General features: G+C 42.3%; 1 protein-coding gene across 7 annotated transcripts in view; it reads right to left on the bottom strand.

The window, feature by feature from the left end:
- NFIX (nuclear factor I X) overlaps window positions 1-27,278 on the bottom strand; it is a 278,075-nt gene that overhangs the window by 216,859 nt on the left and 33,938 nt on the right. For all 7 annotated transcript variants that reach the window (XM_069767170.1, XM_069767174.1, XM_069767178.1 and 4 more), the window contains one exon: window positions 23,768-24,145. In XM_069767170.1, coding sequence (XP_069623271.1) covers window positions 23,768-23,794 — 27 coding nt within the window. In that variant the 5' untranslated portion in view covers window positions 23,795-24,145. The remainder of the gene's footprint in view (window positions 1-23,767; window positions 24,146-27,278) is intronic.

Raw genomic sequence — 27,278 nt, 5'->3', positions numbered from 1 at the left:
GTTTCCACGTCTCAGAGCTCGTTCTTTTGTTTTTGGGTATTTGTCAGATCACTGTGTGCGCTCTGATCGCTAGGCACACTGTGTCTCTGGATTGCCTTCATTACACCTTTCATTAGCAGACATAACAAAGCACCAACAGTCTGTATAGGTACCTGACGGGAGCTCCTGCTCTACCTGCTGACTCCTTGTCAATCCAACACAGGTTGTTCAGTGTGCTATTCAGGACTCCTACTCCCAGGAAATCCAACACAGGTTGTTCAGTGTGCTATTCAAGACTTCTACTCCCAGGAAATCCAACACACTAGCATGTGCTCTTCAGGACTCCTACTCCCAGGAAATCCAACACATACTTCCAGGACCTTCACCACTCAGGTCCAAACACTGGAACCACACAGGAACATGTGACCCACACCCTGGTCAAATTATATACCCTTAACCACTCCCCTGGGTGGGAGTGTGGATGTGTGGCTAGTTTATCCCGCCCATCTCACACAACTAGCCTAGTAAGTCTCCTTTACAACTACACCATACATATACACACTCTTGAGGGACTACAGGTCCCAGAACAACAACATTGCATCAGACTTACCACGCTGACTCCCTCTGCGACACATTTCGGCCATTCACAACACAGCCAGTCACTGTATCACCACGATTATCACAATAGATATGCCTCCATGCACATCCCAAGGAGCACTCACAGCGCCCCCTAGCTGTCACAGGGGTCACTGCATCACAACATTCACACACTCACGCAGCCTCTTGCGCATGCACAGTTTTAATGTGATTGCCGCTATCTGTGTGCACAAAGATGGCGGCGGTCTGATTTACTGCGATTGCGTGAATAACGTGCAGGTGCAGTGAATCAGTGGCGTAGGAAGGGGGGTGCGGGGGGGGCGGGCCGCCCCGGGCGGCACACTGCGGGGGGCGGGTCGGCCGGCGCTGCAGAAGGAGGAGAAAAAAAAAAAAACGTGGGCCCTTTAAGTCTTCGGGCGCCCGCCCCCTTCCCCCGGTGCCAGCGCTAATAATACTCACCTCTCCTGGTTCCTGCGGCTGCGCGGTAGCTGCAGCCAGCGTCTTCAGCGCCCTCTGACTCTGCGACGTCTCAGGGCAGAGGGTGCGATTGTATCATCACTGCGCGCTCAGCCTCTCTGTCCTGAGCGTCGCAGAGCCGGAGAGACGCTGACTGCACCGGACCTGCACTGGGAACGGGAGAGGTGAGGATTTTACTTTTTTTTTTTTTTCTTTATGTCTGTCTGGGGGCAATGCTGGAGACCCTGGGGCAGATTTCTGGACACACTGGGCAATGCTGGACACTGGGGCAGATTTCTGGACAGACTGGGGCAGATTTATGGACACACTGGGCAATGCTGGACACTGGGGCAGATTTCTGGACAGACTGGGGCAGATTTATGGACACACTGGGCAATGCTGGACACTGGGGCAGATTTCTGGACAGACTGGGGCAGATTTCTGGACACACTGGGCAATGCTGGACACTGGGGCAGATTTCTGGACAGACTGGGGCAGATTTCTGGACACACTGGGCAATGCTGGACACTGGGGCAGATTTCTGGACAGACTGGGGCAGATTTATGGACACACTGGGCAATGCTGGACACTGGGGCAGATTTCTGGACAGACTGGGGCAGATTTCTGGACACACTGGGCAATGCTGGACACTGGGGCAGATTTCTGGACAGACTGGGGCAGATTTATGGACACACTGGGCAATGCTGGACACTGGGGCAGATTTCTGGACAGACTGGGGCAGATTTATGGACACACTGGGCAATGCTGGACACTGGGGCAGATTTCTGGACAGACTGGGGCAGATTTCTGGACACACTGGGCAATGCTGGACACTGGGGCAGATTTCTGGACAGACTGGGGCAGATTTATGGACACACTGGGCAATGCTGGACACTGGGGCAGATTTCTGGACAGACTGGGGCAGATTTCTGGACACACTGGGCAATGCTGGACACTGGGGCAGATTGCTGGACACACTGGCGGCAATGCTGGACACACTGGGACAATGCTGGACACACTGGGGCAGATTGCTGGACACACTGGGGCAGATTGCTGGACACACTGGGGCAGATTGCTGGACACACTGGGGCAGATTGCTGGACAACATGGGGGTAATATGCTGGACACACTGGGGGCAGGACTTGAGGCATGGGCAGAATGTAGATACGGGGCAGGATGGATACGATGGAGACTGATGGGGCAGGATGGGGAGATCATATGGGGTAGAATGGATACTCATGAGGGCAGGATGGGAGAACATATGGCTGGAGCCAGGAATGAGATAAACGGGGCCAGGATGGGGGATATTACCATAGGGGCTAATTAAGGGATATTATTACTGCAGTGATGTATTTATTTTATTTTTTGAGTATACTGTTTTAAATGGGGGGCGGTCCTGTTACTGTGCAGAGTGACACTATATCGCCTTTTTTTCTTCGTGGTGTAATGTAGAAGTTGTTAAAAATTAAGTAATGTGTTCTACAAGCGGAGCTCGAGATAACTGTGTTATTTCCTGCAGAAACGAGTCCTGGCTAGAAGAAATGATGGCGGTCTGTGCTGGATAAAAGATGAAGGACTTCATCTAGAGACGTCACTGGTGAGTCAGTGTTACCTATACACTGACACTATATACTGTATACTATATACAAAGGTCCTGTGTACAATGTCACCAGTGATCACTGTACCTATACATTATATGCAGAGCTCCTGTGTATAATATCACCAGTGATCTCAGTATTACCTCTACACAGACACTGCATACTAAGTACAGATCTCCTGTGTATAATGGCACTTATGGTGATAGTATGGTGCTTTTTTTTTATTACTGATCAGTATTGTAGTATTCAGTCACTATGTGGTGGTAATATGTGGTCTGGAAATGGTGTTGTGGTATTTGTCCCTTGTATGTACTATTTGGTCACCAAGTGGTGGTAATATGTGATCTGGTCATGGTGAGGCGGTATTTGTCCCTTGTATATAGTATTATTTGGTCCCTATGTGGTCTGGTCATGGTGTGGTGGTGTTTCTTCCTGTATGTGATATTATTGGTCTTGGTATAGTGGATTCTGTTGTGTATGGCGGTCATTTGTTCTCTCTGATTTTAATTATTTAAAAGTCACAGGTTTGGCATGTGGGGGTGACACCATTAGGCCCAGTTTAAGTTCTACAAAACAGGAAAACTATTTTTGGTACCTTTGTGTGTATTGAGCAGGGGGGGGGGGGGGGAGGGGGGGGGGGGCGCCAAACTCGGGAGCAGCCCCGGGCGGCAAAAGCTCTAGCTACGCCTCTGCAGTGAATCATTCAGCTGATCCCGGCGGCAGATGCTCGACATGTCTACAGGCAGAGGAAGCCGGTCACATTAACCCCTTTACCCCCAAGGGTGGTGTGCACGTTAATGACCGGGCCAATTTTTACAATTCTGACCACTGTCCCTTTATGAGGTTATAACTCTGGAACGCTTCAACGGATCCCAGTGATTCTGACACTGTTTTCTCATGACATATTGTACTTCATGATAGTGGTAAAATTTCTTTGATATTACCTGCGTTTATTTGTGAAAAAAAACGGAAATTTGGCGAAAATTTTGAAAATTTAGCAATTTTCCAACTTTGAATTTTTATGCAATTAAATCACAGAGATATGTCACACAAAATACTTAATAAGTAACATTTCCCACATGTCTACTTTACATCAGCACAATTTTGGAACCAAAATTTTTTTTTGTTAGGGAGTTATAAGGGTTAAAAGTTGACCAGCAATTTCTCATTTTTACAACACCATTTTTTTTAGGGACCACATTTTATTTGAAGTCATTTTGAGGGATCTATATGATAGAAAATAACCAAGTGTGACATCATTCAAAAACTGCACCCCTCAAGGTGCTCAAAACCACATTCAAGAAGCTTATTAACCCTTCAGGTGTTTCACAGGAATTTTTGGAATGTTTAAATAAAAATGAACATTTAACTTTTTTTCACAAAAAATTTACTTCAGCTCCAATTTGTTTTATTTTACCAAGGGTAACAGGAGAAAATGGACCCCAAAAGTTGTTGTACAATTTGTCCTGAGTACGCAGATACCCCATATGTGGGGGTAAACCACTGTTTGGGCGCATGGCAGAGCTCGGAAGCGAAGGAGCGCCGTTTGACTTTTCAATGCAAAATTGACAGGAATTGAGATGGGATGCCATGTTGCATTTGGAGAGCCACTGATGTGCCTAAACATTGAAACCCCCCACAAGTGACACCATTTTGGAAAGTAGACCCCCTAAGGAACTTATCTAGATGTGTGGTGAGCACTTTGACCCACCAAGGGCTTCACAGAAGTTTGTAATACAGAGCCGTAAAAATAAAACAAACATTTTTTCCCCCAAAAATTAAATTTTAGCCCCCAGTTTTGTATTTTCCCGAGGGTAACAGGAGAAATTGGACCCCAAAAGTTGTTGTCCAATTTGTCCTGAGTACGCTGATACCCCATATGTGGTGGGGAACCACCGTTTGGGTGCATAGGAGGGCTCGGAAGGGAAGGAGCGCCATTTGGAATGCAGACTTAGATGGAATGGTCTGCAGGCCTCACATTGCATTTGCAGAGTCCCTAATGTACCTAAACAGTAGAAACCCTCCACAAGTGACACCATTTTGGAAAGGAGACTCCCTAAGGAACTCATCTAGATGTGTTGTGAGAGCTTTGAACCCCCAAGTTTTTCACTACAGTTTATAGCGCAGAGCCGTGCAAATAAAAAGTATTTTTTCCACAAAAATTATATTTAAGCCCCCAGTTTTGTATTTTTCCAAGGGTAACAGGAGAAATTGGACCCTAAATGTTATTGTCCAATTTGTCCTGAGTACGCTGATACCTGATATGTAGGGGGGAACCACCGTTTGAGCGCATGGCAGAGCTCGGAAGGGAAGGAGCATCATTTGGAATGCAGACTTAGATGGATTGGTCTGCAGGCATCACATTGCGTTTGCAGAGCCTCTAATGTACCTAAACAGTAGCAACCCCCCACAAGTGACCCCATATTGGAAACTAGACCCCCAAGGAACTTATCTAGAAGTGTTGTGAGAACTTTGAACCCCCAAGTGTTTCACTACAGTTTATAACGCAGAGCCGTTAAAATAAAAATAAAAAATTCCCCCAAAAATTATTTTTTAGCCTGCAGTTTTGTATTTTCCCAAGGGTAACAGGAGAAATTGGACCCCAAAAGTTGTTGTCCAATTTGTCCTGAGTACGCTGATACCCCATATGTGGTGGGCGCATGGGAAGGCTCGGAAGGGAAGGAGCGCCATTTGGAATGCAGACTTAGATGGATTGGTCTGCAGGCGTCACATTGCGCTTGCAGAGGCCCTAATATACCTAAACAGTAGAAACCCCCAACAAGTAACCACATATTGGAAACTAGACCCCCCAAGGAACTTATCTAGATGTGTTGTGAGAACTTTGAACCCCCAAGTGTTTCACTACAGTTTATAAAGCAGAGCCAAGAAAATAAAAAATCTTTTTTTCCCACAAAAATTATTTTTTAGCCCCCAGTTTTGTATTTTCCCAAGGGTAACAGGAGAAATTGGACCCCAAAAGTTGTTGTCCAATTTGTCCTGAGTACGCTGATACCCGATATGTTGGGGTAAACCCCTGTTTGGGCACACGGGAGAGCTCGGAAGGGAAGGAGCACTGCTGTGCCCAAACAATGGAAACCCCCCAATTATAACTGAAATCCTAATCCAAACACACCCCTAAACCTAATCCCAACGGTAACCCTAACCACACCTCTAACTCAGACACACCCCTAACCCTAATCCCAACCCTATTCCCAACCGTAAATGTAATCCAAACCCTAACCCTAACTTTAGCCCCAACCCTAACCCTAACTTTAGCCCCAACCCTAACTGTAGCGTTAACCCTAGCTCCAACCGTAACCCTAGCCCTAATCCTAGCCCTAATCCTAACCCTAACCCTAACCCTAACCCTAGCCCTAACCCTAGCCCTAGCCCTAACCCTAATGGGAAAATGGAAATAAATACATTTTTTTAATTTTTTAATTTTTCCCTAACTAAGGCGGTGATGAAGGGGGGTTTGATTTACTTTTATAGCGGGTTATTTAGCGGATTTTTATGATTGGCAGCCGTCACACACTGAAAGACGCTTTTTATTGCAAAAAATATGTTTTGTGTCACCACATTTTGAGAGCTATAATTTTTCCATACTTGAGTCCACAGAGTCATGTGAGGTCTTGTTTTTTGCGGGACGAGTTGACGTTTTTATTGGTAACATTTTCGGGCACGTGACGTATTTTGATCGCTTTTTATTCCGATTTTTGTGAGGCAGAATGACCAAAAACCAGCTATTCATGAATTTCTTTTGGGGGAGGCGTTTATACCGTTCCGCATTTGGTAAAATTGATAAAGCAGTTTTATTCTTCGGGTCAGTACGATTACAGCGATACCTCATTTATATCATTTTTTTATGTTTTGGTGCTTTTATACGATAAAAACTATTTTATAGTAAAAATTATTATTTTTGCATCGCTTTATTCTGAGGACTATAACTTTTTTATTTTTTCGCTGATGATGCTGTATGGCAGCTCGTTTTTTGGGGGGCAAGATGACGTTTTCAGCGGTACCATGGTTATTTATATCCGTCTTTTTGATCGCTTGTTATTCCACTTTTTGTTTGGCGGTATGAGAATAAAGCGTTGTTTTTTGCCTCGTTTTTTTTTTTTTTTTACGGTGTTCACTAAAGGGGTAAACTAGTGATATAGTTTTATAGGTGGGGTTGTTACGGACGCGGCGATACTAAATATGTGTACTTTTATTGTTTTTTTTTTAATTTAGATAAAGAAATGTATTTATATGAATATAAATACATGCCCCTATGTATACTGCCCCTATTGGACAAACAATCAGTAGATTTGGTTTCCAGTACCATCTCTATGTTGACGACACCCAATTATACACTTCTTCTCCTGATATCACGCCTGCCTTATTAGAAAACACCAGTGATTGTCTTACCGCTGTCTCTAACACAGGGCCGGCTCCAGGTTTTTGAGGGCCCCGGGCGAAAGAGTCTCAGTGGGCCCCCCCTTTAACACATACCCCGATTCATGATCGCATATAAACACAGCCATGTAGTATATAACACTGCCCACGTAGTATATAGCAGCCCACGTAGTATATAGCAGCCCACGTAGCATATAGCAGCCCATGTAGTATATAGCACAGCCCACGTAGTATATAGCAGCCCACGTAGTATATAGCAGCGCAGCCCACGTAGTATATAGCAGCGCAGCCCACGTAGTATATAGCAGCCCACGTAGTATATAGCAGCGCAGCCCACGTAGTATATAGCAGCGCAGCCCACGTAGTATATAGCAGCGTAGCCCACGTAGTATATAGCAGCGCAGCCCACGTAGTATATAGCAGCGCAGCCCACGTAGTATATAGCAGGCACTGGTAGGACTAGGAGCTCCTCCTGAATCTGCCTCATAACTTCAGCAGCACGGCAGCCAGCCAGGGGCGGAGATCAGATCAGAGAACGTGCTTTCTCCGCCCACAAGCAATGTCACATTGGCTGCCTTCTCTTAACCCCTATGTGTGCCTGCCTGGCTGCACTGACTGAGTGATAAGATGCTTGTGTCAGAGCTGGCACATAGGGGTTAAGAGAACGCAGCCAGCAGTGACTTTGTGGGCGGAGAGAGCATGTTATCTCCTGCTCTGCTCTCCCAGCTGTATCTATGACAGCATGAATGGGCCCCCCTCTCTCCCCAGGGCCCCGGCATTTGCCCAGGTGCGCCGGGTGCTGACGCGCCGGGTGCTGACGCCGGCCCTGCTCTAACATCATGTCCTCCCTCTATCTGAAACTAAACCTGTCAAAAACTGAACTCCTCGTGTTTTCTCCCTCTACTAACCTACCTTTGCCTGACATTGCCATCTCCGTGTGCGGTTCCACCATTACTCCAAAGCAACATGCCCGCTGCCTTGGGGTCATCCTTGATTCTGACCTTTCATTCACCCCCCACATCCGATCACTGGCTCGCTCTTCTTACCTGCATCTCAAAAACATTTCTAGAATTCGCCCTTTTCTTACTTTCGACTCTGCAAAAACTCTTACTGTTTCACTTATTCATTCTCGTCTGGACTATTGTAACTCTCTACTAATCGGCCTCCCTCTTACCAAACTCTCCCCTCTCCAATCTGTCCTGAATGCTGCAGCCAGGATCATATTCCTCACCAACCGTTACACCGATGCCTCTACCTTGTGCCAGTCATTACACTGGTTACCCATCCACTCCAGAATCCAGTACAGAACTACTACCCTCATCCACAAAGCTCTCCATGGCTCAGCACCACCCTACATCTCCTCTCTGGTCTCAGTCTACCACCCTACCCGTGCCCTCCGCTCCACTAATGACCTCAGGTTAGCATCCTCAATAATCAGAACCTCCCACTCCCGTCTCCAAGACTTTACACGTGCTGCGCCGATTCTTTGGAATGCACTACCTAGGTTAATGCGATTAATCCCCAATCCCCACAGTTTTAAGCGTACCCTAAAAACTCATTTGTTCAGACTGGCCTACCGCCTCAATGCATTAACGTAACGATCCCTGTGTGGCCTATTTAAAAAAAAAAAAAAAAAATGAATGTTCTCATTCACTTTATGCAGTTATTAGCCCTCTGTGTCTGTACTGTTACATACTTAGGCAGTTAACTGGTTCATGCAGCTTTACATGATCACCCGAGCCTTACACTATGGCCGGTCCGAATAACTATAGCATTTGTTACCATCCACCTCTCGTGTCTCCCCTTTTCATCATAGTTTGTAAGCTTGCGAGCAGCAGGGCCCTCATTCCTCCTGGTATCTGTTTTGAACTGTATTTCTGTTATGCTGTAATGTCTATTGTCTGTGCAAGTCCCCTCTATAATTTGTAAAGCGCTGCGGAATATGTTGGCGCTATATAAATAAAAATTATTATTATTATTATAGGAACAATATATAATTTTTTTTGGGGGGGAATTTTTTTAAAAATTTTTTTTACACATTGGAATATTTTTATTTTTTTTTACACTATAACATTGCCCCAAGGGGGGGGGGGGGGGGCATCATGTTAGAGTGAAAGATCGCTGATCTGACACTTTGCTGTGCACTATGTCAGATCAGCGATCTGACGTGCACTCTGCAGGCTTACCAGCGCCTGCTCTGAGCAGGCGCAGTGAAGAAACCTCCCTGCAGGACCCGGATGCCGTGGCCATCTTGGATCCGGGCCTGCAAGGAGGAGGAGGTAAGAGACCCTCGCAACAACACAATCACAGCGCGTTGCTGCGGGGGTCTCAGGGAAGCACGCAGGGAGCCCCCTCCCTGAGCGATGCTTCCCTATACCTCCAGAACACTGCGATCATGTTTGATCGCAGTGTGACGGGGGTTAATGTGCCGGGGGTGGTCCGTGACCGCTCCTGGCAGATAGTGCCGGATGTCAGGTGCTATAGTCAGCTGACACCCGTGAGCGCGGCCGATCGCTATGACGTACTATCCCGTCAAGGGTCAGATAGGCCCAGGTCACCTCGACGGGATAGTACGTCTAAGGTCAGAAAGGGGTTAAAGGGGTTTCCCCACGAACGAAAGTTAATTTTAACAATTTTCTGTGTCTGACGGTGTACGGAGCATATTACATCTCCTGGGCAGGGGAGGAAGCAAAAGATAATACTGACATTACAGCAGGGGATCCCAGTGGATTCATTTTGTGAGGTAAAATATTTCACTGACTGTTTTTAAAAAATATTTTACCTCACAAAATGTATCCTCTGCTATCTCCTGGGTAATGTCAGTGTTGTCTTTGAGGCTAGAACACAGGACAGGAAGGTGAGAGACGGGGGATAGCACATGGGGTAGACAGGTCAAAGAGGAGAGCACAGACGGGAGAAGTCAGCACTTGGGGGAAGAGAGAGTGGATAGGTGGGTGAGGACATGGCGGGAGAGATTCTCAACGCCGCAAAGCCAGCCCCCATCGTGACATTACCGCCCTCCCAATGCGATAGCATCAGGCCTCCATCTAGTGTTTGTCTATAATTTTCTTTCTAATCTCCTGAGACAACTCTTTCCGTCGCTTCCTCTGGTCCATGTTGAGTGTGATACACACCATGTCACCAAACAGCACAGTGAGGATCTGTAGCCCTATATACCGGCCACTCACTGATTCCAGGATTGTAGACACCTGTGATGCTAATTAGTGGACACACCGTGATATAACATGTCCCTGTTGTCACATTGTTTTCTGGGGTTCCATCATTTCTGTCCAGGTCTATTTCATTTGTTTTATTTTTTTTTTTTAATTCTGTGGAAGCATGGTTGAAAAGCAATGTCTGACTTTCATTTGTTCGGTTTCATAGATCTGTTATTAATTACCGTATTACTTTTGTCAGATTCAAGTTATTTCTGTGACCATTGTGAAGTTTTCTGTCATTAAACGAGGGGTACCAACAATTTTGACCATGTGCTTATATCTATATACTAATAATAATCACACTGCAACATTATAAAAAAAGGAGGTAAATTGGTAACTTATATGAAATATTGTGATTAGTATTAGGGAGGACATATGGAGTAATAGGAGGAGATATAGGAGGATATATGGGGTAATAGGAGGAGATATAGAAGATATATGGAGTAATAGGAGGAGATATAGGGAGGATATATGGAGTAATAGGAGGAGATATAGGAGGATATATGGAGTAATAGGAGGAGATATAGGGGGATATATGGAGTAATAGGAGGAGATATAGGGGGATATATGGAGTAATAGGAGGAGATATAGGGGGATATATGGAGTAATAGGAGGAGATATAGGGGGATATATGGAGTAATAGGAGGAGATATAGGGAGGATATATGGAGTAATAGGGGGAGATATAGGAGGATATATGGAGTAATAGGAGGAGATATAGGGAGGATATATGGAGTAATAGGGGGAGATATAGGGAGGATATATGGAGTAATAGGGGGAGATATAGGAGGATATATGGAGTAATAGGAGGAGATATAGGGAGGATATATGGAGTAATAGGAGGAGATATAGGGGGATATATGGAGTAATAGGAGGAGATATAGGGAGGATATATGGAGTAATAGGGGGAGATATAGGAGGATATATGGAGTAATAGGAGGAGATATAGGGAGGATATATGGAGTAATAGGGGGAGATATAGGGAGGATATATGGAGTAATAGGGGGAGATATAGGAGGATATATGGAGTAATAGGAGGAGATATAGGGAGGATATATGGAGTAATAGGGGGAGATATAGGGGGATATATGGAGTAATAGGAGGAGATATAGGGGGATATATGGAGTAATAGGAGGAGATATAGGGAGATATATGGAGTAATAGGAGGAGATATAGGGGGATATATGGAGTAATAGGAGGAGATATAGGAGGATATATGGAGTAATAGGAGGAGATATAGGAGGATATATGGAGTAATAGGAGGAGATATAGGGAGGATATATGGAGTAATAGGAGGAGATATAGGAGGATATATGGAGTAATAGGAGGAGATATAGAAGATATATGGAGTAATAGGAGGAGATATAGGAGGATATAAGGAGTAATAGGAGGAGATATAGGAGGATATATGGAGTAATAGGAGGAGATATAGGAGGATATATGGAGTAATAGGGGGAGATATAGGAGGATATAAGGAGTAATAGGAGGAGATATAGGAGGATATATGGAGTAATAGGAGGAGATATAGAAGATATATGGAGTAATAGGAGGAGATATAGGAGGATATATGGGGTAATAGGAGGAGATATAGGAGGATATATGGAGTAACAGGAGGAGATATAGGAGGATATATGGAGTAATAGGAGGAGATATAGGGGAGTATATATGGAGTAATAGGAGGAGATATAGGAGGATATATGGGGTAATAGGAGGAGATATAGGGAGGATATATGGAGTAATAGGGGGAGATATAGGGAGGATATATGGGGTAATAGGAGGAGATATAGGGAGGATATATGGGGTAATAGGAGGAGATATAGGGAGGATATATGGAGTAACAGGAGGAGATATAGGAGGATATATGGAGTAATATGAGGAGATATAGGAGGATATATGGAGTAATAGGAGGAGATATAGGAGGATATATGGAGTAATAGGAGATATAGGGGGGATATATGGAGTAATAGGAGGAGATATAGGAGGATATATGGAGTAATAGGAGGAGATATAGGAGGATATATGGAGTAATAGGAGGAGATATAGGAGGATATATGGAGTAATAGGAGGAGATATAGGAGGATATATGGAGTAATAGGAGGAGATATAGGAGGATATATGGAGTAATAGGGGGAGATATAGGAGGATATAAGGAGTAATAAGAGGAGATATAGGAGGATATATGGAGTAATAGGGGGAGATATAGGGAGGATATATGGAGTAACAGGAGGAGATATAGGAGGATATATGGAGTAATAGGAGGAGATATAGGGGAGTATATATGGAGTAATAGGAGGAGATATAGGAGGATATATGGAGTAATAGGGGGAGATATAGGAGGATATATGGGGTAATAGGAGGAGATATAGGGAGGATATATGGGGTAATAGGAGGAGATATAGGGAGGATATATGGAGTAACAGGAGGAGATATAGGAGGATATATGGAGTAATAGGAGATATAGGGGGGATATATGGAGTAATAGGAGGAGATATAGGGGGGATATATGGAGTAATAGGAGGAGATATAGGAGGATATATGGAGTAATAGGAGGAGATATAGTAACATAGTAACATACATAGTAACATAGTTAGTAAGGCCGAAAAAAGACATTTGTCCATCCAGTTCAGCCTATATTCCATCATAATAAATCCCCAGATCTACGTCCTTCTACAGAACCTAATAATTGTATGATACAATATTGTTCTGCTCCAGGAAGACATCCGGGCCTCTCTTGAACCCCTCGACTGAGTTCGCCATCACCACCTCCTCAGGCAAGCAATTCCAGATTCTCACTGCCCTAACAGTAAAGAATCCTCTTCTATGTTGGTGGAAAAACCTTCTCTCCTCCAGACGCAAAGAATGCCCCCTTGTGCCCGTCACCTTCCTTGGTATAAACAGATCCTCAGCGAGATATTTGTATTGTCCCCTTATATACTTATACATGGTTATTAGATCGCCCCTCAGTCGTCTTTTTTCTAGACTAAATAATCCTAATTTCGCTAATCTATCTGGGTATTGTAGTTCTCCCATCCCCTTTATTAATTTTGTTGCCCTCCTTTGTACTCTCTCTAGTTCCATTATATCCTTCCTGAGCACCGGTGCCCAAAACTGGACACAGTACTCCATGTGCGGTCTAACTAGGGATTTGTACAGAGGCAGTATAATGCTCTCATCATGTGTATCCAGACCTCTTTTAATGCACCCCATGATCCTGTTTGCCTTGGCAGCTGCTGCCTGGCACTGGCTGCTCCAGGTAAGTTTATCATTAACTAGGATCCCCAAGTCCTTCTCCCTGTCAGATTTACCCAGTGGTTTCCCATTCAGTGTGTAATGGTGATATTGATTCCCTCTTCCCATGTGTATAACCTTACATTTATCATTGTTAAACCTCATCTGCCACCTTTCAGCCCAAGTTTCCAACTTATCCAGATCCATCTGTAGCAGAATACTATCTTCTCTTGTATTAACTGCTTTACATAGTTTTGTATCATCTGCAAATATCGATATTTTACTGTGTAAACCTTCTACCAGATCATTAATGAATATGTTGAAGAGAACAGGTCCCAATACTGACCCCTGCGGTACCCCACTGGTCACAGCGACCCAGTTAGAGACTATACCATTTATAACCACCCTCTGCTTTCTATCACTAAGCCAGTTACTAACCCATTTACACACATTTTCCCCCAGACCAAGCATTCTCATTTTGTGTACCAACCTCTTGTGCGGCACGGTATCAAACGCTTTGGAAAAATCGAGATATACCACGTCCAATGACTCACCGTGGTCCAGTCTATAGCTTACCTCTTCATAAAAACTGATTAGATTGGTTTGACAGGAGCGATTTCTCATAAACCCATGCTGATATGGAGTTAAACAGTTATTCTCATTGAGATAATCCAGAATAACATCCCTCAGAAACCCTTCAAATATTTTACCAACAATAGAGGTTAGACTTACTGGCCTATAATTTCCAGGTTCACTTTTAGAGCCCTTTTTGAATATTGGCACCACATTTGCTATGCGCCAGTCCTGCGGAACAGACCCTGTCGCTATAGAGTCACTAAAAATAAGAAATAATGGTTTATCTATTACATTACTTAGTTCCCTTAGTACTCGTGGGTGTATGCCATCCGGACCCGGAGATTTATCTATTTTAATCTTATTTAGCCGGTTTCGCACCTCTTCTTGGGTTAGATTGGTGACCCTTAATATAGGGTTTTCATTGTTTCTTGGGATTTCACCTAGCATTTCATTTTCCACCGTGAATACCGTGGAGAAGAAGGTGTTTAATATGTTAGCTTTTTCCTCGTCATCTACAACCATTCTTTCCTCACTATTTTTTAAGGGGCCTACATTTTCAGTTTTTATTCTTTTACTATTGATATAGTTGAAGAACAGTTTGGGATTAGTTTTACTCTCCTTAGCAATGTGCTTCTCTGTTTCCTTTTTGGCAGCTTTAATTAGTTTTTTAGATAAAGTATTTTTCTCCCTATAGTTTTTTAGAGCTTCAATGGTGCCATCCTGCTTTAGTAGTGCAAATGCTTTCTTTTTACTGTTAATTGCCTGTCTTACTTCTTTGTTTAGCCACATTGGGTTTTTCCTATTTCTAGTCCTTTTATTCCAACAAGGTATAAACCGCTTACACTGCCTATTTAGGATGTTCTTAAACATTTCCCATTTATTATCTGTATTCTCATTTCTGAGGATATTGTCCCAGTCTACCAGATTAAGGGCATCTCTAAGCTGTTCAAACTTTGCCTTCCTAAAGTTCAATGTTTTTGTGACTCCCTGACAAGTCCCCCTAGTGAAAGACAGGTGAAACTGTACAATATTGTGGTCGCTATTTCCTAGATGCCCGACCACCTGCAGATTTGTTATTCTGTCAGGTCTATTAGATAGTATTAGGTCTAAAAGTGCTGCTCCTCTGGTTGGATTCTGCACCAATTGTGAAAGATAATTTTTCTTGGTTAGTAGCAGAAACCTGTTGCCTTTATGGGTTTCACAGGTTTCTGTTTCCCAGTTAATATCCGGGTAGTTAAAGTCCCCCATAACCAGGACCTCATTATGGGTTGCAGCTTCATCTATCTGCTTTAGAAGTAGACTTTCCATGCTTTCTGTTATATTTGGGGGTTTGTAACAGACCCCAATGAGAATTTTGTTACCATTTTTCCCTCCATGAATTTCAACCCATATGGACTCGACATCCTCATTCCCTTCGCTAATATCCTCCCTTAAAGTGGACTTTAGACAACACTTTACATAGAGACAAACCCCTCCTCCTCTCCGATTTTTACGATCCTTTCTAAACAGACTGTAACCCTGTAAGTTAACTGCCCAGTCATAGTTTTCATCTAACCATGTCTCGGTTATTCCCACTATGTCAAAGTTACCTGTAGATATTTCTGCTTCTAGTTCTTCCATCTTGTTTGTCAGGCTTCTGGCGTTTGCGAGCATGCAGTTTAGAGGATTTTGTTTTGTTCCAATCTCCTCACTGTGGATTGTTTTAGAAATGTTCTTACCTCCCTTCTGAGTATGTTTTCCTGGGTCGTCTTTGTTCAAGTCTAATGTTTTTCTTCCCGTCCCCTCTTCTTCTAGTTTAACGCCCTCCTGATGAGTGTAGCGAGTCTTCTGGCGAATGTGTGTTTCCCAGGTTTGTTGAGGTGTAGTCCGTCTCTGGCGAGGAGTCCATCATACCAGTAATTCACACCGTGGTCCAGGAATCCAAATCCTTGTTGTCTGCACCATCGTCTTAGCCAGTTGTTTGCATCAAGGATCCTGTTCCATCTCCTGGTGCCATGCCCGTCTACTGGAAGGATAGAAGAAAAAACTACCTGTGCATCCAGTTCCTTTACTTTCTTCCCCAACTCTTCAAAGTCCTTGCAGATTGTCGGTAGGTCCTTCCTTGCCGTGTCATTGGTGCCAACATGTATCAGAAGAAATGGGTGGACGTCCTTGGAGCTGAAGAGCTTTGGTATCCTATCGGTCACCTCCTTGATCATCGCACCTGGAAGGCAGCATACTTCTCTTGCAGTTATGTCCGGTCTGCAGATGGCTGCTTCGGTGCCTCTCAGTAGTGAGTCTCCCACCACCACCACTCTTCGTTGCTTCTTGGCTGTACTTTTTGCTGTCACTTGTTGCTGTGTGCCCTTTTCTTTTTTGCTTGCTGGTATTGCTTCATTCTTAGGTGTGCCATCTTCATCCTCTACAAAGATTTGATATCGGTTCTTCAGTTGTGTGGTTGGTGATTTCTCCATGGTCTTCTTGCTTCTTTTGGTCACATGCTTCCACTCATCTGCTTTTGGAGGTTCTCTGACACTTTTTGCACCTTCTGTGACCAGTAGAGATGCTTCTGTTCTGTCTAGAAAGTCTTCATTCTCTTTGATGAGTTTCAAAGTTGCTATTCTTTCTTCCAGACCCCGCACCTTTTCTTCTAAAAGGGCCACTAGTCTACACTTCTGACAGGTGAAATTGGATTCTTCTTCTGGTCGATCTGTGAACATGTAGCACATGCTGCAGCTCACCATGTAGGTTGTCACATCTGCCATGTTGCTCCTAGATCCTGCTGACTTGCTGTGTGTTTTCCTTCTTGTGTAATCTACTCAGCCAAGCTCTCTTGCAATAATATCCTACAGGTGGTCCCGGCTGTACCCAACGATCTTCTAGCTTAGGGAGACTTCGCTTTTCCCAGAAGGCACCTGGAATATGCAAATTAGCCTCCTGAAGCTTGAATCCCTGGTTTGGTGATGCTTTCGAAGCAGCTGGTCCCGGCTGTACCCAACGATCTTCTAGCTTAGGGAGACTTCGCTTCTCCCAGAAGGCACCTGGAATATGCAAATTAGCCTCCTGAAGCTTGAATCCCTGGTTTGGTGATGCTTTCGAAGCAGCTGGTCCCGGCTGTACCCAACGATCTTCTAGCTTAGGGAGACTTCGCTTCTCCCAGAAGGCACCTGGAATATGCAAATTAGCCTCCTGAAGCTTGAATCCCTGGTTTGGTGATGCTTTCGAAGCAGCTGGTCCCGGCTGTACCCAACGATCTTCTAGCTTAGGGAGACTTCGCTTCTCCCAGAAGGCACCTGGAATATGCAAATTAGCCTCCTGAAGCTTGAATCCCTGGTTTCCCTGGTATAGGGAGGCTATATGGAGTAATAGGGGAGATATAGGGAGGATATATGGAGTAATAGGGGAGATATAGGGAAGATATATGGGGTAATAGAAGGAGATATAGGAGGATATATGGAGTAATAGGGGAGATATAGGGAGGATATATGGAGTAATAGGGGGAGATATAGGGAGGATATATGGAGTAATAGGAGGAGATATAGGGGAGTATATATGGAGTAATAGGGGGAGATATAGGGAGGATATACGGGGTAATAGGGGGAGATATAGGGAGGATATATGGAGTAATAGGAGAAGATATAGGGGGGATATATGGAGTAATAGGGGGAGATATAGGGAGGATATATGGGGTAATAGGGGGAGATATAGGGAGGATATATGGGGTAATAGGAGAAGATATAGGGGAGATATATGGGGTAATAGGGGGAGATATAGGAGGATATATGGAGTAATAGGAGGAGATATAGGGGGGATATATGGAGTAATAGGAGGAGATATAGGGGGGATATATGGAGTAATAGGAGGAGATATAGGAGGATATATGGAGTAATAGGAGGAGATATAGGGGGGATATATGGAGTAATAGGAGGAGATATAGGAGGATATATGGGGTAATAGGAGGGGATATAGGGAGGATATATGGAGTAATAGGGGGAGATATAGGGGGGATATATGGGGTAATAGGGGGAGATATAGGAGGATATATGGAGTAATAGGAGGAGATATAGGGGGGATATATGGGGTAATAGGAGGAGATATAGGAGGATATATGGAGTAATAGGAGGAGATATAGGAGGATATATGGGGTAATAGGGGGAGATATAGGAGGATATATGGAGTAATAGGAGGAGATATAGGAGGATATATGGAGTAATAGGAGGAGATATAGGGAGGATATATGGGGTAATAGGAGGAGATATAGGAGGATATATGGAGTAATAGGAGGAGATATAGGGGGGATATATGGAGTAATAGGAGGAGATATAGGAGGATATATGGAGTAATAGGAGGAGATATAGGGAGGATATATGGAGTAATAGGAGGGGATATAGGGAGGATATATGGAGTAATAGGGGGAGATATAGGGGGGATATATGGGGTAATAGGGGGAGATATAGGAGGATATATGGAGTAATAGGAGGAGATATAGGGGGGATATATGGAGTAATAGGAGGAAATATAGGGAGGATATATGGAGTAATATAAGGAGATATAGGGAGGATATATGGAGTAATATAAGGAGATATAGGGAGGATATATGGGGTAATAGGAGGAGATATAGGGAGGATATATGGAGTAATATAAGGAGATATAGGGAGGATATATGGAGTAATAGGAGGAGATATAGGGAGGATATTTGGGGTAATAGGAGGAGATATAGGAAGGATATACAGTGCCTTGCAAAAGTATTCGGCTCCCTAGAACTTTTCAACCTTTTCCCACATATCATGCTTCAAACATAAAGATACCAAATGTAAATTTTTGGTGAAGAATCAACAACAAGTGGAACACAATTGTGAAGTTGAACGAAATTCATTGGATATTTAAAATTTTTGTGGAAACTGAAGAGTGGGGCGTGCAATATTATTCGGCCCTAAATGCCTAATGATGATAAATATAATCCACCTGTGTGTGATCCATCTCCGTATAAATGCACCTGCTCTGTGATAGTCTCAGGGTTCTGTTTGAAGCATCATGAAGACCAAGGAACACAACAGGCAGGTTCGTGATACTGTTGTGGAGAAGTTTAAAGCTGGATTTGGATACAAAATGATTTCCAAAAATTTAAACATCCCAAGAAGCACTGTGCAAGCGATCATATTGAAATGGAAGGAGTATCATACTACTGCAAATCTACCAAGACCCGGCCGTCCCTCTAAACTTTCATCTCAAACAAGGAGAAGACTGATCAGAGATGCAGCCAAGAGGCCCATGATCACTCATGATCACTGGATGAACTGCAGAGATCTACAGCTGAGGTGGGGCAGTCTGTCCATAGGACAACAATCAGTTATACACTGCACAAATCTGGCCATTATGGAAGAGTGGCAAGAAGAAAGCCATTTCTCAAAGATATCCATAAAAAGTGTTGTTTAAAGATTGCAACAAGCCACCTGGGAGACACACCAAACATGTGGAAGAATGTGCTCCGGTCAGATGAAACCAAAATCGAACTTTTTGGCAACAATGCCAAACGATATGTTTGGCGTAAAGACAACACAGCTCATGACCCTGAACACACCATCCCCACTGTAAAACATGGTGGTGGCAGCATCATGGTTTCGGCCTTCTTTTTTCAGCAGGGACAGGGAAGATGGTAACATTGATGGGAAGATGGATGGAGCCAAATACAGGACCATTCTTGAAGAAAACCTGTTGAAGTCTGCAACAGACCTGAGACTGGGACAGAGATTTGTCTTCCAACAAGACAATGATCCCAAACATAATGCAAAATTTACAATGGAATGGTTCACAAATAAACGTATCCAGGTGTTAGACATATCTATGGATTTACAAAAGAATGGAGATCCACATAAGTGACAATGTGGCCGAGGACTAAAAACAGGACTTAAATAACGAAATGCCATATTTAATCAGTACTGACCTAATTAGTGAGTAGCTGCATGGTAGAAAATATGGACCAACCAAACCAGCTCCCCACCATGAAAGACCAGTCGGATCGATCCAGACAACACCATGCACATAAATAGCCCGGGTTAACACAAAATAAAATAATTCAAGCATACATTATATATGAATACAATGATCAAATCAAAGGGTTAATTACCCATGTGTTGACAAGTCGTGTCCAACCATGGCCACGTACCCTGCCACGCATTTTGCAAGCGTTGATATCGCTTCTTCAAGGGGGATATCAATGCTTGCGAAACGCGCGTCGGGGTACATCACCTATGTGGATCACCATTCTTTTGTAAATCCATATATATATATATATATATATATATATATATATATATATATATATACGTAACAACCTTTTAAAAATTATTATATGTATTCATAGATTTATTTTTGTACAAATAAAATTGTAATTTATAATACATAGTGACTCATGTTCTCCTACTTATTGAATAGTACAATAGGCAAGCAGCTTGGTGAGAAGGAAACAACTGTTGGCACAAGTATTACACAATGGAAGAAACACAAGATGACAGTCACTCTACCTCAGTCTAAATACAAGATCTTGCCTCGTGGGGTGAGGATGATTCTGAGGAAGGTCAGGAATCAGCCCAGAAATGCACAAGAGGACCAGGTCAATGACCTGAAGAGAGATAGGAGCACAGTCTCAAACTCTACTGTTTGTAACACACTACGCAGACATGGATTAAAATCTTGCAGGGCACGCAACATCCCACTGATCACGCCATTTGAAGTTCGCCAATGACTATATAGATGATCTAGAGGAGGCATGGGAGAAGGTCATGTGGTCAGATAAGATCGAAACAGAACTTTTTGATATCAACTCCACTCGCCGTGTTTGGAGGAAGAAGAAGGATGAATGCATCCCCAAGAACACAGTCCCAACCATGAAGCATGGTGGGGGAAACATCATACCTAGGGGGTGCTTTTCTGCCTAGGGGATAGGACGACTGCACCGTATTGAAAGAAGGATGGATGGGGTCATGTATCACAAGATTTTCGCCAACAACCTTTTTCCCTCAGTAAGAGCATTGAAGGTGGGGCTGGGTCCATTAGCATGACAATGACCGGAAACACACAGTCAGGGCAACTAAGAACTAAGCATTTCATGGTCCTGGAGTGGGTTCCAGACCTGAACCCAATAGAGAATCTTTGGAGGGAGCTGAAACTCAATGTTGCCCACCGACAGCCCCGAAACCTAAAAGATCTGTATGGAGGAGTGGGCCAAAATCCCTACTGCAGTGTGTGCAAACTTGGTCAAGAACTACAGGAAACGTCTGACCTCTGCAATTGCAAACAAATGTTTCTGTACCAAATATTAAGTTCTGTTTTTCTATTGTATCAAATAATTATTTCATGCAAATTAATTATGTAAAAATCATACAATGTTATTTTCTGGATATTTTTGTAAGATTCTGTTTCTCACAGGTGAAGTGTACCTAGGCTAAAAATTCTTCGTAGGTGGGAAAACTTGCAAAAATGTGCAGTGTATCAAATACTTGTTTTGTCCACTGTATATGGAGGAGACATGGAGAGGAATTTGGAGTAATACTGAAATATTTTCTTGCTAGTAAATGATACAATAGCGGTAATAGATTTCATTTTCCCGTCTGTGGGGTATAGATTTACCACATTCGTATGTTAGTTGAGAAGTATTCGCCACCTATAATCCATTGTACTCTTTAGGTTAGCTTTTATCAGTCGAATTCAAGGTAAATTCAAGGCTATTTTCTTCATTCTTTTACATTGAGGTTAATACATTTCTGAGCAAGGACATGAACCAATTGTAGAAAAGAATAGAGGGGTGCTCACTGCGAAATATAGGAGAAAAATAAGTCAATGAAACGATGAACTCCGGCACTTCCGGGGTCCATCATTATATGAACCAATTGTACACACATCACTACTGACCTCCCATATCGCAGAAGACATGAATAAAGCCGTCACGTACTGGACGGTGAGAACAACACGCTTTGACCATGCAATAGCTTTTCCGCATAGATTATTTTATAGGTATGTCTCTAATTATTCTGTAGGTTAAATACTCGGAATTTCTTGGTATTTGACTTTATTTTCCAAGAGTCCAATTCTGTATGACCATCTAATCTGTCCCAAATCTTACTCTCTAATTTATTAAGAAACTAAATCGCAACAAAAGTAGGAAACCACATAAATCTCATGTACAAAGCTAATAGTAATCAACATAATCCAAGAGAAAGAAATCTGCATATAAGTAGACATGTGATGTTATGTTCTATGCGGATAAGATATATCTTTTATTGTATAGAAAAAACAAATAAATACGTAAATAAAATAAAACAAAATATATATATATATATTTTTAAACCTATTTTTGTACATATATATTTATATATATATATATATATACATAAATAAATACATAAAAATATATATTTTACGTTTTATTTTATTTATAATTATTTATTTATTTTTTTATTTATACATATAAACATAAAGAAATAAAACAAATAAAAAAATAATATATATATTTTTTTTAAATATATTTTTCTTTTAATTTGTTTTATTTTATTTCCATAAGCACATATTCATAAAGACTCATCAGAGGTCAACCAGGTCCACAACTGATGTAATCCGAAAAGGTTAACTCCTCCAATCAAGTGAAAGTATGAGATGCCTTAATTAATACTTATTTTAAGGAATGCTGCTAATTTTGAAATATATACATATATATATATATATATATATATATATATATATACATATCTACATTAACAATGTACTATTATATAATAATAACCATTTCAGCTCTTATCTGCCTAACTATATGTCTATCACATATGAATCGATCTATGAATCTCACTCCGGTCACAGACTTAATAAATATTGCTAACCAATATATATATATATATATATATATATATATATATATATATATATATAGAGAGAGAGAGATATAGAGAGATATATATAGATATATATTACATATTTATTACATATAATAAATAAATATAAATATATATATTATATACAAATATATAAAATATATAATAAATATATTATTATTATAAATATATATATTATATTATATATTTATATACTATATTTATATATATTATATTATAAATATACGGTATATATATATATAAAACAATTTATGAGTTATATTTGATTGCATATTGCTGACAAAATAAAAAAAAGACTACTAAAAATAAAACTTAGAGATACATCTTAATATACATTAATACCCGCAAAGTGTGCACCTAGCACAGAGCATTGCAGCCGGTGAGGGAGCAATAAATCTTTTTTTTTTTTGCTATGAATGTACTGAGTGGAGTTGTCGATAGAATATTCTAACAGTTGACAAAGTTTAACAAGTTCAATCTTTCATCCGGCGGCGTTCATCCTCGATAAGTCATTTAAATAAATTTTCCTCATCTAATTAAAAAAATGTCAATAAAAACATTCCTTCCCAACACTAAATATGGCAGATTATTATTTTTTTTTACATATTTTAAGAAATCCTATCCCCAAGAAGTCTAGTAGAGCAGTAAGAAGAGAGAAATGGGGGAAGAGCGTTGTGGATGGGGAATTCGGAGTTTTCGTTCTACGAGGAGATGTGTCGGAGCCAAAGGAACCGACCATTAACGATGTGTTCTAGACCAAGTTGCACACGGAACGTTTTGAAAATTCTACGATAAATGTGAAGTAATGTTACAAGATGGCCAGCCGTCTAGATTTGTAGAGAATGGAAGGTTACCTGAGTGAGACAGTACGGCGAGTACATCTCTCCTGCTCCTCACGAGTCCGGGATGCCTCTTGTTCTCTCGTCCTCTTGCTTCCGTCTATGACTGCTTCATTTTGTGCGGAAGCGTTTCCAGTCCAAGATGAATTCTTTTGCGCTGTTTTAAAGTTCTTTTTTTTTTTTTTTAAAAAAACCTTTTTATATTTGGGTGTAAATATCTCTGAGACGAGTAGATTCTTCTAATATCCCCTTTATTTTGGAGGCCCGTTGAGTGAAAGTTGACTTCAGGCAAGACGTCTCATTTTCTTTCTTTACCGAAAAAAAATCTTTTTCCTTCCGTATACTCCTCCTGGATGTCTCTTTCCTCGAATGCCTCTTTGTCTTTGTATGACTCTGAAAGTAAAAGTTTGGAGAAAGCTTTTGAAAAACGAAGTGAAAAAAAAAGTGTAAAAAAAAAAAACCCCGAAGAGACAGCCAAAGTCGGGAAAGAGACAGGAAAGAGACATGTATGAAATGATGGCAAATACAGGTTTTATATGAAACTTGAAAAAGACTCACAAATGATATCAAGCATCAACTCTGTCAGCTAAAAACATAAAAAAATGATAAAAAGTAAGCAAGAGCGCATTGTGGCAAATGTGGATAGTGCAGAAGGCCAGAAGCCCCTGGGACAAGGCTGCACTTCGCCTATGTCCTCATTTGATTTATTACTTTTGTTACTGCTAAATTGTCTGTTTCTTTTTATCTGTCACGTCTGTTTGTCACACCCTGTAACTGCCAGAAAGGGCCAAAGGAAACGAGCTTTGTTGTGACTGAAATGTATTTTGGGTGGAAAACACTTACAGTATTCATTGCTGGAATTTAGTTAGAGGGGAAAACTGACCAAGGTTAGATGTATTGTCTGCTGTCTAGTTATAAAAACGTGTTTATTGTTTCTCTTAGTAATTTCTACAATTCTCCAAATAACTCAGTCCATATTATTATTGCCACCTATAACTCTTACAATTACTCCTTATATCCACTCCCATAACTCTCTATAATCTCTTGAAAATCCATTATATCAACTCATACCTCTTAAGGTACCGTTACACTAAACGACTTACCAACGATCACGACCAGCGATACGACCTGGCCGTGATCGTTGGCAAGTCGTTGTGTGGTCGCTGGGGAGCTGTCACACAGACAGCTCTCTCCAGCAACCAACGATCAGGGGAACGACTTCGGCATCGTTGAAACTGTCTTCAACGATGCCAAAGTCCCCGGGTAACCAGGGTAAACATCGGGTTACTAAGTGCAGGGCCGCGCTTAGTAACCCGATATTTACCCTGGTTACCATTGTAAAAGTTAAAAAAAAAAAACCAGAACATACTCACATTCCGGTGTCTGTTACATCCCCCGGTGTCAGCTTCCCTGCACTGACTGTGTCAGCGCCGGCCGTAAAGCAGAGCACAGTGGTGATGTCACAGCCGGCACTGACAGTCAGTGCAGGGAAATCAACCACATCCATCAGGATATCTCAGCCCAATCTCCTCAGTGCCTGGATCCCCTTCCCTGCCGCACCTCAAGCTCATTAGACATCTTTGAGCCTGTTTCAGAAGAAGAAGTTTCCAAGCTTCTCGCTTCTGCCCGGCCTACAACCTGCAATAGTGACCCCATTTCTTCACCTCTCCTGCAGTCTCTCTCACCAGCGGTCACCACTCACCTGACTAAAATATTTAACCTCTCTCTTTCCCCAGGCATCTTTCCCTTTTCATTTAAACATGCCATCATTACCCCTTTACTTAAAAAGCCATCCCTGGACCAGAACTGCACGGCTAGCTACAGACCTGTCTCTAACCTTTCCTTCATCTCTAAACTCCTGGAACGCTTGGTCCACTCCCGTCTAATCCGCTATCTCTCGGATAACTCTCTTCTTGACCCCTTACAATCTGGTTTCCGCTCTTTACACTCCAATGAAACTGGCCTCAACAAAGTCTCTAATGATCTAATAACAGCTAAATCCAAAGGTCATAGCTCCCTGCTGATTCTCCTGGATCTATCTGCCACATTTGACACTGTGGATCACCAGCTCCTCCTCACTATGCTCCGCTCCATTGGCCTCAGGGACACAGCCCTCTCCTGGTTCTCCTCCTACCTCTCTGACAGCTCCTTCACTGTATCTTTTGCCGGCTCCTCTTCCTCTTCCTCTCCTCGTCCCCTTACTATCGGGGTTCCGCAGGGCTCAGTCCTGGGCCCCCTCCTCTTCTCTCTATACACTGCCCCTATTGGACAAACAATCAGCAAATTTGGGTTCCAGTATCATCTCTATGCTGATGACACCCAATTATACACTTCTTCCCCTGACATCACCCCTACCCTAATTCAAAATACCAAGTATTGTCTGTCTGCTGTCTCTAACATCATGTCCTCCCTCTATCTGAAACTAAATCTCTCCAAAACTGAACTACTTGTGTTTCTCCCTTCTAATAAACTCACTCTACCCAACATCGAAATTACCCTGGAGGGTTCAACCATAACTCCCAAACAGCATGTCCGCTGTCTTGGGGTCATATTCAACACCGAACTTTCCTTTACTCCCTATATCCGATCACTCACTCGCTCCTGTCACCTGCATCTTAAAAACATCTCCAGAATCCGACCTTTTCTCACCTCTTCCTCCTATTACTTCATATATCTTCCCTATATCTCCTCCTATTACTCCATATATCCTCCCTATATCTCCTCCTATTACTTCATATATCTTCCCTATATCTCCTCCTATTACTCCATATATCCTCCCTATATCTCCTCCTATTACTCCATATATCCTCCTATATCTCCTCCTATTACTCCATATATCCTCCTATATCTCCTCCTATTACTCCATATATCCTCCCTATATCTCCTCCTATTACTCCATATATCCTCCTATATCTCCTCCTATTACTCCATATATCCTCCCATATCTCCTCCTATTACTCCATATATCCTCCCTATATCTCCCCCTATTACTCCATATATCCTCCTATATCTCCCCTTATTACTCCATATATCCTCCCTATATCTCCTCCTATTACTCCATATATCCTCCCTATATCTCCCCCTATTACTCCATATATCCTCCCTATATCTCCTCCTATTACTCCATATATCCTCCCATATCTCCTCCTATTACTCCATATATCCTCCCTATATCTCCCCCTATTACTCCATATATCCTCCTATATCTCCCCTTATTACTCCATATATCCTCCCTATATCTCCTCCTATTACTCCATATATCCTCCTATATCTCCCCTTATTACTCCATATATCCTCCCTATATCTCCTCCTATTACTCCATATATCCTCCCTATATCTCCTCCTATTACTCCATATATCCTCCTATATCTCCTCCTATTACTCCATATATCCTCCCTATATCTCCTCCTATTACTCCATATATCCTCCCTATATCTCCCCCTATTACTCCATATATCCTCCTATATCTCCCCTTATTACTCCATATATCCTCCCCTACACTGTGTGGAGAATTATTAGACAAGTT

This window comes from Ranitomeya imitator, chromosome 4, assembly GCF_032444005.1.
Source record: "Ranitomeya imitator isolate aRanImi1 chromosome 4, aRanImi1.pri, whole genome shotgun sequence".
Taxonomy (NCBI): domain Eukaryota; kingdom Metazoa; phylum Chordata; class Amphibia; order Anura; family Dendrobatidae; genus Ranitomeya; species Ranitomeya imitator.
The sequence above is the reverse complement of the archived record's forward strand: the minus strand, read 5'-3'. Positions and strand labels throughout refer to the sequence as shown.